The 14,776-nt window shown below is 37.4% G+C and overlaps 2 protein-coding genes across 7 annotated transcripts in view; one reads left to right on the plus strand and one right to left on the minus strand.

The window, feature by feature from the left end:
* The window catches only part of FAM229B (family with sequence similarity 229 member B), a 12,930-nt gene extending 12,393 nt beyond the window's left edge, over positions 1-537 (plus strand). For all 5 annotated transcript variants that reach the window (XM_049652953.1, XM_049652952.1, XM_049652949.1 and 2 more), the window contains one exon: positions 312-537. In XM_049652953.1, coding sequence (XP_049508910.1) covers positions 312-429 — 118 coding nt within the window. In that variant the 3' untranslated portion in view covers positions 430-537. The remainder of the gene's footprint in view (positions 1-311) is intronic.
* A 9,291-nt stretch (positions 538-9,828) lies between these two features.
* Positions 9,829-14,776, minus strand: part of LAMA4 (laminin subunit alpha 4) — a 143,664-nt gene continuing 138,716 nt past the window's right edge. For both annotated transcript variants that reach the window (XM_049652930.1, XM_049652929.1), the window contains exons 37-38: positions 14,619-14,738; positions 9,829-10,282 (exon numbers count right to left, since the gene is read on the minus strand). In XM_049652930.1, coding sequence (XP_049508887.1) covers positions 10,137-10,282; positions 14,619-14,738 — 266 coding nt within the window. In that variant the 3' untranslated portion in view covers positions 9,829-10,136. The remainder of the gene's footprint in view (positions 10,283-14,618; positions 14,739-14,776) is intronic.

The following is a 14,776-nucleotide window of genomic DNA, read 5'->3' on the forward strand; positions in this document are numbered from 1 at the left end:
ATTTTTGCCCCCCCCTTGCGTTTTTTTTTTTTTTTTTTTTTTTTTTTGCCATTTGGCAATCACTGTATACCTTTCAAGATGGTCATTTAGAGGATTATTTATGAATTTCCTGTGATTAAGTGTATGGCAATAATCATAATTTCTTTGCAACATAAGTCTAAAATGTCTGGCTCATCAATGTCACTGTGTTATATTGTGACATTCAAAGATTTCAAAATGATTTAAAGCAGTTGATATGCACTCAAAGTTTGCTGCTTTGAAAAAATTTCCTTTTTAGTATCTAACCACGTGTGCTTTGCTCTTTCATTCAGGCAACTCCGAAGGTGCCCTGGAAGTCATTGCCTGACAATAACTGACGTTCCCATCACTGTCTATGCAACAATGCGAAAGCCACCTGCACAAAGCAGCAAGGAAATGCATCCGAAATAGCATCATTAAGTCTTTTGTAGAGGTTTGACTAGGTCAAGGGTAATGGACAAGTATCATCTTATGATGTGATAAACAAATAAAAGCAGTGGCACCTTTGGACGATGACAACAGTTGAAATATTTCCTTTAAGTAAGAAAAGACAATGTCATCTGCAAAATGTGTAGTATTAAGCCATCAGTTATGTTTGATGGATAAGGCAGAATAATATTTCACAATTAGAAGGTCCTTTAGAGATCATCTTGTTCACAGTGGATCATTAATATCAATGTTTCAAGATGAAGGTTAATTCACCTTGATTATCAGTCATGAAGGGCCTGTTCTAAGTACTTAATGTGTTTTAGGCTGGTTTCCTTTGTTTTACATTTGGGTTGCCTCTTACCTGAATCCTTTTACTTGAATACCTTAATACCTGGCTTGATATCTTTTGATAATGTTTTGCTTAGGAATAATTATATTGGGTAAGAAATGGAGCCCAGTAGATTGTGCATTTGGGGAAGAATACCGAGACCAAAGAAAGTTCTTAGTCATGGTTCATCTGCAAATCATATAAACTGTTTGTATATGGGAGCTGAGGTTATTGGTTAAATTTGTTGTAAATGAGGGTGAGGGCCATGTCTCTATCCCCCATTTTCCATGAAAAAATTATGTCCCATCATTACACTGTCCCTTAGGTCCCAACCAGTCATCTTGAGATTGTTTACAATTAGTATTGAGAAGCCTCAGGTAGATCTTTTTGTTTGATCAGACCTACAAATAAGTTTTGAGGTCTAGGTCTAGGCCAGCTGCTATTTTTTTTTCCCTTGCACTACTCCCAAGAAACTTATCCTGCTTTATTTTCCTTTTCATGGTTACCATCCACCATCCATCCTATGACATTGTCTTCTCCAAAAGACTAACTCTAGGGTCAAGTACAGTTCCCTTAGTTTCTTGTCTCCCTTGCTGCACCTGTAGATATACATATAGGCCTTTTTAAATGAAAGATGTATTAGCTTATAATTACATGGATATATGTACATGTGTACTACATGAAGTGAAAAAGAAAAATTTCCAGGGATTTAAAAATGGAAAAATACTGAGTTTTATGATGTAATATATAACAATATATATTAATACATAGCATATAACATAAACTGGAAAAATTCACACAGTGCCCAGAGGTATTTGAATTCCAACCAGACAGAGTGGAAAGACCTTGTTAAACATGGAGCATTGAAGGGAGACCCCAGAAAGGTCACACCTTAGTAGGAGGTCTAAATTAACACTAGATTGAAAGCTAATGCATACCACCTTTAACAAAGCTTAAAAATAAGATTTGAGAGAGTCAAAGTGATTCTTAAGTAACTTAATTACCTGACAAATAAAAATTTAATACTTCTTAAAATAAAATAACAAAATCCAGGAAGGAAATTGTCCAAGGCGGGAAAGAACAGTAGAAAAGGAGAAAGGAGTGATGACTTCCTCAGAGTCCATACAAGGCTGGAAATAATTTGTGTTTAAATTATACTGGAAAGATCTTTTAATACATGGAGCATTGGAACATTTAATAGAGTCATCAGCAAGATATTGCCTTAGTGGGGTTGGTTTTGGGGTGGGAGTTAGGAATAATTTGAGACTACAAGTTGTCCTGGACCTTCCCTGAGAAAGCTTAAGAGCAAGATTTGAAAGGATCAAACTGATTCCAAGTAACTGAACTACATTCAAGGAGGGAAAAAAACCATAAGCTTTAAAGAACTACAGGGGTGCCTGCCTGGCTCAGTCAGTACAGCATGCACCTCTTGATGGCCAGATTCTAAATTTGAGCCCCATGTTGGGTGTAGAGATTAATTAAAAATAAAATCTTTTTTTTAACATGTATTTGTTTTTGAGAGACAGAGAGACAGAGACAAGAGACAGAGCCCACAGGGGAGGGGCAGAGAGAGAAGGAGACACAGAATCCAAAGCAGGCTCTAGGCTCTGAGCTGTCAGCACAGAGCCCAACTCAGAGCTCCAACCCATGAACTGTGAGATCATGACCTGGCTTAACTGACTGAGCCACCTAGGTGACCTTTAAAAATAAAATCTTAAAAAAAAAAAAAAAAAGAAAAAGATGTAAAGAACAACAATAAAATCCAGCACCAAAAATGTAAAATTCACAATGATCACCATCCAATAAAAAATTACCAGGTATGCAAGAAAGGAATATACAATCCATAGTCAAGAGAATTATTAAATGTCAATGGAAACAGAATCAGAATGACAGATGATAGCATTAGAGGACAAGTTACTATAAACAAGTAGTTGATGAAAGCATAATCATGATGAGAGAAATGGAAGGTATAAAAGGATCTAAATTGAACTTTTAGAGACTAAAAATGCAGTTTCTGAAATAAAAATATACATGGAATGATATTAAGAACAGATTAGACACTGTAGAAGAAAAGATTAATGAACTTGAAGACATACAAATTATCCAAAATGAAATACAAAGAAAAAAGGACTGAAAAAATAAAATTTGTGTTTCAATATCAAGCAGTCTAACATATATGTAAGTGACTTCCCATAAGGGGGGGTGGGACAGAAAAATATTAGAAGAAATAATGGCCAAATTTTTTTCCATATTTAATGAAAGCTATAAACTCACAGATCCAAGTAGTTTAACCAACCCCAAGAAGAAGAAACATGAAGAAACTGAAATGAATGAAAGAAATTTAGAGAAATTTAATATAATCAAATTATCTGAAAACCAAGCATAAAGAGACAATTTTAAAATGTGAGAGGAAATTCATTCAGAGGAACAAAAATAAGAATTAGAGAACACTTGTCATCAGAAATCATGCAGGCAGGAAGGCAATAGAACAGTTTTTCTTTAAAGCATCCTTTAAAAGCCACGAAGAAAAGACTTTTCAGCCAGAAAACAAAGTGCTGAGAGAATTCAACTCCAGCAGACCTGTATTACAGGGTATGTTAAAGGAAGTTTTTTTAGGCAGAAAGAAAATGACATCAGATAGAAATTTGGATCTGCAAAAGAAATAAAGAGCACCAGAAATGGAGACTATGCAGATAAATATAACAGCCTTTTTCTCATTTTTAAACATTTAACAGGTAACAGTTTAAAGAAAAATAATAACAATGATTTAAAAAAATTTTTTTAATGTTTATTTTTGAGAGACAGAGAGGGAAATAAAGCATGAGCAGGGGAGGGGCAGAGAGAGAGGGAAACATAGAATCTGAAGCAGGCTTCAGGCTCTGAGCTGTCAGCACAGAGCCTGATGCGGGGCTCAAACTCACAAGCCGTGAGATCATGACCTGAGCTGAAGCTGGATGCTTCACCGATTGAGCCAGCCAGGAACCCCAATAAAAATGATTATATAAAAGTATAAAGTATAATAAAAATAGCCAAAAGACAGGAAGTTTACTCTTATGTTGTAGACTATTTATGAAATGGCATAATGGTATTTGAAGATAGACTAAGTTAAGTCTATATGTAGATATTTGAAGAAGTCTATATGTAGGTATTTGAAGATAGACTAAGTTAAGTAAATATGTAATTGTAAACTTTAGAGTTATCTCTAAAAACAAATGGTGACAGAGCTAATACCCAATAGTGGAGATAAAATGGAATAAATATCACTCATTCCCAAAGAAGGCAGGAAAAAGGGGAAAAAGGAACAAAGAATGATTTAAGCCAAACTATATTGATATTTACATGAATCACAAAAGGTCTAAATACTTCAATGAAAAGGTGGAGAATCTCAGATTGGCTAGAAAAGGAGATTATCTGAGCCCAATTTAAATACTAAGAGTCACATAAATTAAAAATATAAAATATAAAACTAGATATACCATGTAAACATCAATAAAAATGGAGTTGGAATAGCTTACGTTAATAATAGATAAGACAGTTTTAGAGCAAAGAATACCACAAGGAATAAAGGGAGACATTTCATAATTTTAAAAAAGTCTTAATAATTTTAGTGTTTATGCAGAACTTCAAAGTACACCAATCAAAAACTGATGAAATGGAAAAGAAACAACTGCATTCATTCATAATTGGAGATTTCAACATCTGATAGTAGAATGACAGTGTGGCAGAAACTACATTTTTTTCACGTACACATGGAAAACTCACCAAGAATATATCACATCGTAGGCAACAAAACAAGTCTCAATACATTGAGATGTAGGCAAAATATGCAGAATTTGCAAGCATATTCCACAGCAGGATTAAGTTAGAAATCAATGGAAAAATATCTGGAGAACCCCAAATACTAGGCTACTAAGTGACAGATTTTCAAATAGCCCACGAATAAAGAAGAAATGACAGGAGAAATTAGAAGAGTATTTTGAATTGAATGAAAATGGAAGCAGAACATATCAAAATGGATGGGTCACAGATGAATAGTACTTAGAAAATGTAAGTTCTTTCATTAGAAAAGAGGAAACATCATCAGCGAATGATCTAAGCTTTCACCTTAAAGCAGCAAAGACGAGCAAACTAAACCAAAAATAAGCAGTAAGAAAGAAACAATGAAGACCAGACATCAATAAAATAAAAATAAATAACAGAAAAATCAATGAAGCCAAAAAAGCTGGCATTTTGAAAAGATCAATAAAATTGATAAACCTCTAAACAGAATTACCAGGGAAAAAAGGAAATACAAACTGCTGTTATCAGGAATTAAAGCGGAGACATTACTGTAGATCATAAAGATTTAATTCATATTAAAAAGATAAACCAATAAGTTTTCAACCAGTATGAATTCTTTAGTCCTCTATAGCCTGTGCCTTGAGTAAATGCCTTCCTACATAGCTCACATCGCTAGATATGGGCTTTCTGTAAATATAATATATAATATAAATATATTTATATTTTATAATATAAATATAAATATAAATAAATAAAATAAATAAATAAATAAATAAATAAATATAAATATAAATAGGTCTTAGGGCAACCATGTGGCATCAGGCTTTCACAACCTTCTTTCAGGTTAACATCCGCTCATTAATCCTTCGTCTTAGGTGTGGTCACCTGAAAGCATTTGTTGAGGTGGCTGACTTAGCTCCCTTGCACTATGGTCTGGCTAGGCTGGTGAGGCGCCACCATTACTGTACTTTAGGAGCTCCTTGAGGGATTCCATTGCTGCTTCTGGCTGGTCACATGCTAACTTCCTCTGATGTGTGTGCTTTGCTGTCCCATGCTTTGGCACATGAGAACAGGCTTTCATTCCTCAATCTCATCTACCCTCCACCTGCCCCATCCTGCCCCCCTAGCAGTGTCCTCTGGGAATGATGTCTTCTGGTGTTGCAAAGTGTAAAAAACTGAATGGCCTTATCCATCCATGTAGCCGTCCTTCTTCCGGAAAGATTACCAGTGACCTGAGGGAATGCTTCTTGTCTCTCTGGTGGGCCGTACCATTTTTTCCCTCATTTTTGCCTACATCTCAGGCAATCAGAGATCCTGGGGCTCAGGGGATCCCAAGTGGAGAAGTCAATACCAGTTGTTTTTCCCCCTCAGACTTCCATGAAAATTACTAGTGATTGTGTTGAGAGGTGAGGTGAGGGGTAACTTTTATGGAAATTCTGCCTTCCTGAAATTCATTCAATAAATATTTATTGAGCATAAACCTATGTGTCAGGTGCTATTCCATTGTTCTTACAACACATGAGTGAATAACACAGACACAATTTCATGGAGCTTCCATTCTGGATAGTGTTTCATTTTGTTGCCTTTCTAGCCTTATATAGACTTCGTGTGTGTGTGTGTGTGTGTGTGTGTGATATTGGGGGAGTGTGGTGTTACATTGCTGGTTATGCTGAAATGGCTTCTCCGAGTCAGTTCTAAAGGAGAAGAGATTGACTCCACACTTCAAATGTGATGTATTTCCTGTTTTATGGTCCCAGCTATAGACTGTAGTCACAAATTTAGGGAAACAGAAAACATTCTATTTGACACCCTATACTATCATGTTGCATACAAGGATATGAGGGCCCAGAGAACAAATACATCCTAGTAACTTAGGAAATACACTACCCACTACAAACTCCAGGCTGAGACCTGAGGTGGTTTGTACGGGCAGATAGATGTATTATCCTACATCTGTAGCATGGGAAATGCTAAATTCTTTTTTTTTCTTTCGTTTTTTTTTTTTTTAAAGTGTGTGTTTATAAATGTGTGTGGTAAACACTTAAAACCATGATTTCAGATAGTTTTATTTTGGCCTCAACTTCTGCCAAATGCTTGATTCTTTTCATGTTTCCCCATTCAGAATTTTATTTTTCATTTCATCTTACTTTTAAAATGTTTATTTATTTTGAGAGACACACACACACACAGAGTGTGAGTGGGGGAAGGGCAGAGGCAGAGGGAGACACAGAATCTGAAGCAGGCTCCAGGCTCTGAGCTGTCAGCACAGAGCCCAGTGCGGGTTTCAAACCCATGAACCATGATATCATGACCTGAGCCGAAGTTGGACGCTAACTGACTGAGCCATGCAGGCATCCTTCATTTTACTTTTTCAAATGTCTATTTTCAGAGAGAGAGAGAGAGAGAGAGAGAGAGATAAAAAGAATCCCAAGCAGGCTCCCCACTCAGTGAGAGGCCCCATGCAGGGCTTGATCCCATGACCCTGGGATCATGACCTGAGCCGAAATCAAGAGTTAGACGCTCAACCAATTGAACCACCTAGGCGCCCCTCCCAATTCAGAATTTTGAAAGAAAATATCTGTTTGAATTAATCTTTCACACCACCAGATAATGGGATGTTGCTTCATTGGGAAGCTATAGAGTTTGGTACTCTTGTCCAATCAGCTGTAGTCATGAGAGGAGAAGGTAGGACATAGGCCTAAATAGGGCTGCTCCTTCAAACTGGAGCAGTTTGAAAGGGCTCTGAACTGTCAGGGGCCAAAACAACAATTGGTCAAAATTATTATGAGCATCCAACCCATATTTCTCTATATGAAGTCCTGATATACTCTGTTTAACTAAAAGGAAAAAGTATATATGATTTTTTTTTCTCCCTAGACATAAGCTGAGAGAAGATGGGAGTCCTGCTGTTACAAATAGTAAATTCAAAACTTCAGGTTACTGTGTGGTTTGTTAAGAGGTATATGGGTCAGTATATTCAGTAGCTTCTCATTTGCCAAGCATCAGAAGGTGAAATACTAATGCTGCAAAGTGGCCTTGTAAATTGTGGAGAAGGTAAGATTTCTGTGGTTTTAGTGTCTATATGTGAGTCCCTGTGCATGCCCACTGGAGCTCCTGCAGGTCCAGACAGCGTCTGCAACTTGGCTGGTTTTGTCCACTTTGTGCTTCTTCTGAGGATGAGGAAAGAGGTGACCCTCTAGGATGCCTTGGGAGAATGTTTTGGAAAAGAAAATGGTGGGGTGTTTCAGAAACACTTCTTCCTGCTTGGGTCTGATGGGGGGCATATGAGGGTACACTGTGTTTTGAGCTCTGGTTCAATCTGTACTTGTTAAGGTTCTAGACTCTTGGATTCAGAGTTTTTAGCCTATATATAACATATTGCTCTCAGAAGGTTTTGTTTGCTTGGCTGATATTGTGGTTGCTGTTGCTGTAATTTAATTAGTTACCAACTGAAAAATCAGGCCATTCCAAAACTCCCCAAATTTTACATTTCCAGCTTCTGTTGGAAATTCTGGTCCTTCAATACTTGTGTTCTTTCATGGTGATAGCTGAATTGAGCACCCACTGTCTTTCTAGATGAACCTGGAAAGTACCCCCTTGATTTTGTTAGTCAGACCCCATAAGCTTTACTCCTTTATGGTAACTCTCTGGCTGTATAGGCATTTGGGTTTGTGACCACAGTTTTAGAGAACAGCTCATAGCACAGTCCTCTGGAGGTAGGAAGCAAGGGAATAATTATGCTGTCTCTTGTTTTGAATCTTGGCTCCTTGGTCTAGCTGAGTGACAGCCAACATCAATTTATATATCTAACCTTTCTAAGTCTCAGGTTTCTTATCTGTGAGTGCCATTTCATAGGATTAATGTAATGATCGAATGAAATAAACTTTAGCTTATCATGGAGGTTAGCATGCAGTAATCCTTCTATGAGTTGATGTTAGCTACTTTAATTGATATTCTCAATGTTATTACTAATGTATGTGAGACAGGAGGGTAACAGGGGAATATGTGTAGATACCTATCTTATATAATAATTTACATATATATTTTTCCCCAAGGTCAGAGATTATTTTATTCCCAGAGTAATTCCTCAAAATATTTTATGCCTTCTCCCCCCGACACCCAAAGTTATTCCTTTTACCTATCTTTAATCCTATTGATACAAGGGCCTATTTTTTCTCATTCAGTCTTCAATGGTGACTATCTTTTCATGTATAATTATTTTAGTTTCTGCATTTTAATGTTACACCAGCTGTTCATGCCCATTTTTTCTAGATTTTATGAGTATAGGCACCTACAAAATTATAAAATTTTAGAAATAATACTAATTGTGTTGTAGTTATGTGGGGAAAAACTTTTAATAAAAGGACTTCTATACTTGTAAATAGAATTTTATGATTGTGTCATACTTTCTTTGCTGTAATATCCTTCATGATTCTTATAGAACACACAGTAATGATATCTTACAGAAGCTTCCCCTCATGCCATTTTATTTTTATTTTAAAGAAATAAGGGGGGAGTGCCTGGGTGGCTCAGTCAGTTAAGCGTCCAACTCTTGATCTCAGCCCAGGTCACGATCTCAGAGTTCATGAGATAGAGCCCTGTGTCAGGCTCCCACTGATATCATGGAGCCTGCGTGGGATTCTCTCTCCTCCTCTCTCTGCCCCTCCCCTGCTCATGTGCATGTGTTCTCTCTCTCTTTCTCTCTCTCTCCCTCTCAAAATAAACATTAAAAAATACAGAAATAAGGGGCAAAAGTGGTTTAACTCTTTTTTTCTTATCTAGAAAAAATTATACTGCCATTTTTCTAAAAATTTGTTAGAAATTTACTTTACTTGGGGTGCCTGGGTGGCTCAGTCAGTTAAGCATTTGACTTCGGCCCAGGTCATGACCTCACAGTTCATGGGTTCGAGCCCTGTGTTGGGTTCTGTGCTGACGGCTTGGAGCCTGGAGCCTGCTTCAGATTCTGTCTCCTCTCTCTGCCCCTCCCCCACTTGTTCTCTGTCTTTGTCTCTGAAAAATAAATATATGTTAAAAAAATAAAAAAAAAAAGAAATTTATTTTCTTAAACATTGTAACTGCTATAAACCCCAAATATCCTTGTTATACTGATCAAATGAAAATGCTAAAAGCAAACTTGTCCTCTAATTTTAGATTTTATATAAATTCGTAAATGTTTTCAGGATAAAGAAAAGTATACTTCAGATATTCTGGTGTAATCCAATTCAAAGTATCATCCCTGAAAGAAAGATGAATCTGAGAATCTAGGCATACTTAAAAAAATGTGTGCCAGTGTTTATTTAGGATCCCTTCTATTTTATTAGAAACAGGAACAGTAATTTCACCAGCAGGAAATAATACAAGTAAGTGTAACACTCCTTTGTTGTTCATTGGAGACCTTTTGGATCCAAGGTCAGAATCCAAGAAATTATTAATAAACACCCAGTCCCTGACGATTCATTTAAGTCCTGCTCAACTAGATGAAGGCTCCCACCGGGAGGAAAAGTCGCTGTTCCTCCCAGCTGGCTTTGTGTTTCTTTCAGTGCTCTCAAGAACTTCGTAGGGGCAGTTTTGCTCTGCCGCGTCAGGCTGTTGGACAAGAGTTGATGCTCACGGCGCCGCTGACCAGGGCTGCTTTACTGAAGCTCACGGGCCGCCCGTCAATCACAAAGTGACGGATGCAGCCTGTGAAGGGTCTGCTGGGGGCCAAGCGCGGGGTCAGCAGAGACTCTGAAAAAAAGAAAGAAACGAAAAACCAAGATTGCAAGTGAGGCATTCCAAGTCCAAATATTACTTGGGCAGAAATATACATAGTAACTGCTCACATCATCAAGATGATTTCCATGTCAAAAATGGAATATAATTATAATTGACTCCTTTTCTCAGGAACTTTATCTGCCTTTGAAGAAATATGAACATGTGGTAATTTTAAAGTTTTGCCATGTTTTCCCTGATCAAATTTCTGAGTAGATTTCATTTGTCTTCCAGGGCTGAAATCTACCACTTATATATAAAGCTTCAGTAGTGAATTTTCAGGATCTATACTTATTTTTGTGTGATTTAATGAGAAAAGGGAAAGGAATTTTAGCTTCCACACTGTTTTTAGACTTGGTTCATGTTTCTGCTTAATTTGTATCATCACCCTTTGCCTTTAAGCCTCCACATTTTTGCCAAGTTCATAAAATATAATGAGAAAATAATGAATTCATATAAACGAAATTTTAATTTTTCTGAGCTCAGGGTTTGAGAACTATAAATGGGATAATGATAATTAGACTAGTCTTTGTATGGGCACAGGTGCCCGGTAGAATGCCAGGGGAACCTTCTCCCCTTATCTTAATTAGAGATCTAGAAGAAGCCTTATGCTTATTAATTGTACAGATAAAATTAAATGTGTTGGATGATAGAAGCAATAAAATTTAAAGCAATTGAGAGGACTTAGAAATTTCATGGAATTAAAATCCATTTAGTCAAAGCTTATTATTATGAACAAACAGCTATGTGAGCAGTAGCAGATAAGAGATGGAAAACACTTCGAAATCACTAACTCAGGAAGGAACAAAGAACAGGACAGCAAATTAAATACCATCAAGCAGCTGTAATAAGTTTTCTAAGCAGTGTAGATTAAGACTGTGCAGAAGCTTTGTACTGAAAATAAATCATGGAAATAGCATTTCATATTTAGAATAATTATCAAGTTTTAGATTTGGAAGGGGGCTGAGATCAATTCCCTTTGTCTCTAGATTAGTATGACTATATATATTCTTCAAAGCTGCTCAGTGTACTTCATCACCAGAATAAAAATGAGTGAACAGGAAAGAGTGTAAGGGGCAGAAACATCTATTTCTTCTGCCCATTTTGGAAACTAGTTTTAGAACATGCCTTTTCATTCTGCTCAAACTTACCACCCTTGGTTTATGGGGAACATCATCTAGAGAAAATAATTCATATAGAAATTATGGTCTGCATAATTCACCACACAATTTATGGTAGGTAGTGACAGTAAAGTGCCCCAGTACCCTAAGTAACTGATTAATAAAATCAACACAGTATTAAGAACATTCCTTGGGTTAAAAGCCTGACTATGATAGAATAATGCAGGCTTTTCAGTAGAGGAACAGTCAAATGTGTGTGTATGTGTGGATTACATTATTTTAATTAAAAACTTTTTTTAATTTTATTTTTTATTTTTTAAAATTTACATCCAAATTAGCATATAGTGCAACAATGATTTCAGGAGTAGATTCCTTAATGCCCCTTACCCATTTAGCCATTCCCCCTCCCAACAACCCCTCCCGTAACCCTCAGTTTGTTCTCCATATTTGTGAGTCTCTTCTGTTTTGTCCCCCTCCCTGTTTTTAAATTATTTTTGTTTCCTTTCCCTTATGTTCATCTGTTTTGTCTCTTAAAGTCCTCATATGAGTGAAGTCATACGATTTTTGTCTTTCTCTGACTGACTAATTTCACTTAGCATAATACCCTCCAGTTCCATCCACGTAGTTGCAAATGGCAAGATTTCATTCTTTTTGATTGCCGAGTAATACTCCATTGTATATATATATACCACATCTTCTTTATCCATTCATCCATCGATGGACATTTGGGCTCTTTCCATACTTTGGCTATTGTTGATAGTGCTGCTATAAACATGGGGGTTGCATATGTCCCTTCGAAACAGCACACCTGTATCCCGTGGATAAATGCCTAGTAGTGCAATTGCTGGGTCGTAGGGTAGTTCTATTTTTAGTTTTTTGAGGAACCTCCGTACTGTTTTCCAGAGTGGCTGTACCAGCTTCCATTCCCACAATTTTTTTTAATTTCTAATTTTGATTTTTAAATTATACAATAAAATTGACTTTGGGGAATATAGTTCATTAAATGCATTAACTTTTTATTGACAGAAATAGTGTTATCAGGGTTCGCATGATAGAAGAGAACTGGTTGGAATTCCAATAGGATTCCAAATAAGAGGTTTATTTATGCCTTAATTTCCTTTAGTTATTCTTTTTCATGCCTCGGTTTCTGATGTGATTTTAGTGGAATTAATGTTGAACAGCTCAATGTGATGTAATTAATGACATTCAGCTTAAATTATAATTGCTTTCGTTCTAGCCTTGCTGGCACATTTCCTAGATGGAATTAAAAGCTGTAATGGTGTAGTGGGTTGGTGGTTAGCTCCCCCTGGCCCACTAGTTCCTGTGTGCGGGCTCCTTAGCTAAAATTTGCTGTTCATTATATGCCTCAGGCAGGCTGAGTCTGGCTTCAGGTCCACCTTTCCCACCCAGTCTATGGAGCTTAGCAGCTCTTGTAGTGGGAGATGATGGCAGTGTGTAATGCTGGGATAACACTCTGACAACAGACAAGAATCAAGGAGAAATACTTGTTTGAATGATAGAGTAAAGCACTTTGGTGCAAAGGAAAGAACAAATACTGTCAGTTCCATGAAGGAGGGCCGTGCTTGTTTTGTCCTTCTCTGGGAGCCCAGCACAGTGCTTAGTAGACCGTAAATGTTTTTTTTTGTGTTGAATGAAGTCACGGGCCCCTAGCAGCAAGGAGTATACTATTGAATTTCAACAGTAGTCTGTGGTTAAGTGTTACAAAAGGGATATGTAAATGTAGCACATTCTAGGAAGAGCAGGGGATGTGTGTGTAAGTAGAGGTCGGAGCTGAGTCCTAAAGGTCAATAAGGGGTTAAATTGGGAAAAGAGTGGGAGAAGTTGTTCCTCCAAACGTATGGGGGGAGGGAAGCAAGAACATTTCTCTGTGTGCTATTAAAGGCCCGGAGCAAGGAGAGCATCGCTGAGCATTCAGAAAACTAAGTCTCAGAAGGTGTGGAGAGACCCCAGAGGCAGACTCTTGGGAACGTGTGAAATATTTTAAACCACGTTGTGGTTTCCAGGAAGAAGGCAATGTACAGAAACAGAAGAACTGACACTTCTTATGTACCGCCTGCAGGAAGTTCAGTGGTGGCCTTTGCCAGAATCCCTTTGAGAACCGCGGCCTGGAGCCAAAGGAGAGGGCTGGGGAATGGAGATGGGCGCGGATAGTGGACGTAAAGAAGAGGAAGGTCTCAACTGTTTCATCAGTGAGTTACTGTTATTGTCAATACTAGTATTTGAAAAATTCATGTTACAAAGCAGAGGAGTGCTTAGATGGTATGATTTTGTGACTACCCAGTGTCAGGTGCTTAATTTTATCTGTGTTTTCTCTCTTTTTTTTCCCTCTCACTCTCTTCATTAAAGTATTACTTGCCTTTACATGGGTCAGTCTAAAATAATCTAGGTAGGACACAAGGAAAAACCATGTTAAGTTTTTCCTTAAAATCTCCACCAAATTCCAGATGTAAAAGCTGGGGTTTCTCCTTCTCTCTCTCTCTCTCTCTCTCTCTCTCTCTTTAGCTTTAACATTCAGTTTTTCCAAGTTAGTGAAATGTGTGAAACAAACACTTTCAATAGGTCATGGTCCCTGCTCCGGAGGTTTAAAACAATTGTGGGGGGTCCATGAGAGTCCTTCTGTGACCATCCTGGATTGTACCAGCAGCAATGTTACTGATGATGTTTGCAGGATGGCAGCTGGGAACCTCTCTTTGGGACTGTCACTACATAGGGACAAAAGAACTTATGGTCTGCAGCTGTTTTCACAATTCAGACTAATCTTGGACAAGGAGAACTGTGTATTTCTCAGTAAGAAAGAACTTCTTTCTTAGTAAGGAAGGGAAGTAATTACCAGCAAACCTTTAGTCCCCCAAGATTCTCAGATCTTAGAGCAGTATTAGTAAATGGGTTTTCTTTGTGTTAGAGAAAAAAGTAGGGTGTGTGTTTCACTATGTGGATCTGAGAAACGGAAAAGAGAAAAAAATAGCATATATAGCAAAGGGAGAGTAATATCTACAAGGTAGGAGTCTGGAGCGTAGTTCTATACTTGTTCCTATGAAAGGACATTGTATATAAAATCCTTGGAGGTGAATTAGGAAAACATATGGCTCAATAATTAATACTATAATAACAATAATGAGAACTTACTGTTTTTTGGATTTGGAAACTTGTCCCTTTTAAATAACTCTTACCTGGAACACCTCCAACAAATACAGGCTCCCTGTGATCAACTGGTTTTGGATTCAGGGGTCCAACCACGTGGTTGACTTCGGAGTCTACATCCAACTGAACCACATTTGAATCTCTAATAACTGAAATACAAGGAAAAGACTGGTCAAAAACGACACTG

The sequence above is a fragment of the Panthera uncia genome, assembly GCF_023721935.1.
Source record: "Panthera uncia isolate 11264 chromosome B2 unlocalized genomic scaffold, Puncia_PCG_1.0 HiC_scaffold_24, whole genome shotgun sequence".
Taxonomy (NCBI): Eukaryota; Metazoa; Chordata; class Mammalia; order Carnivora; family Felidae; genus Panthera; species Panthera uncia.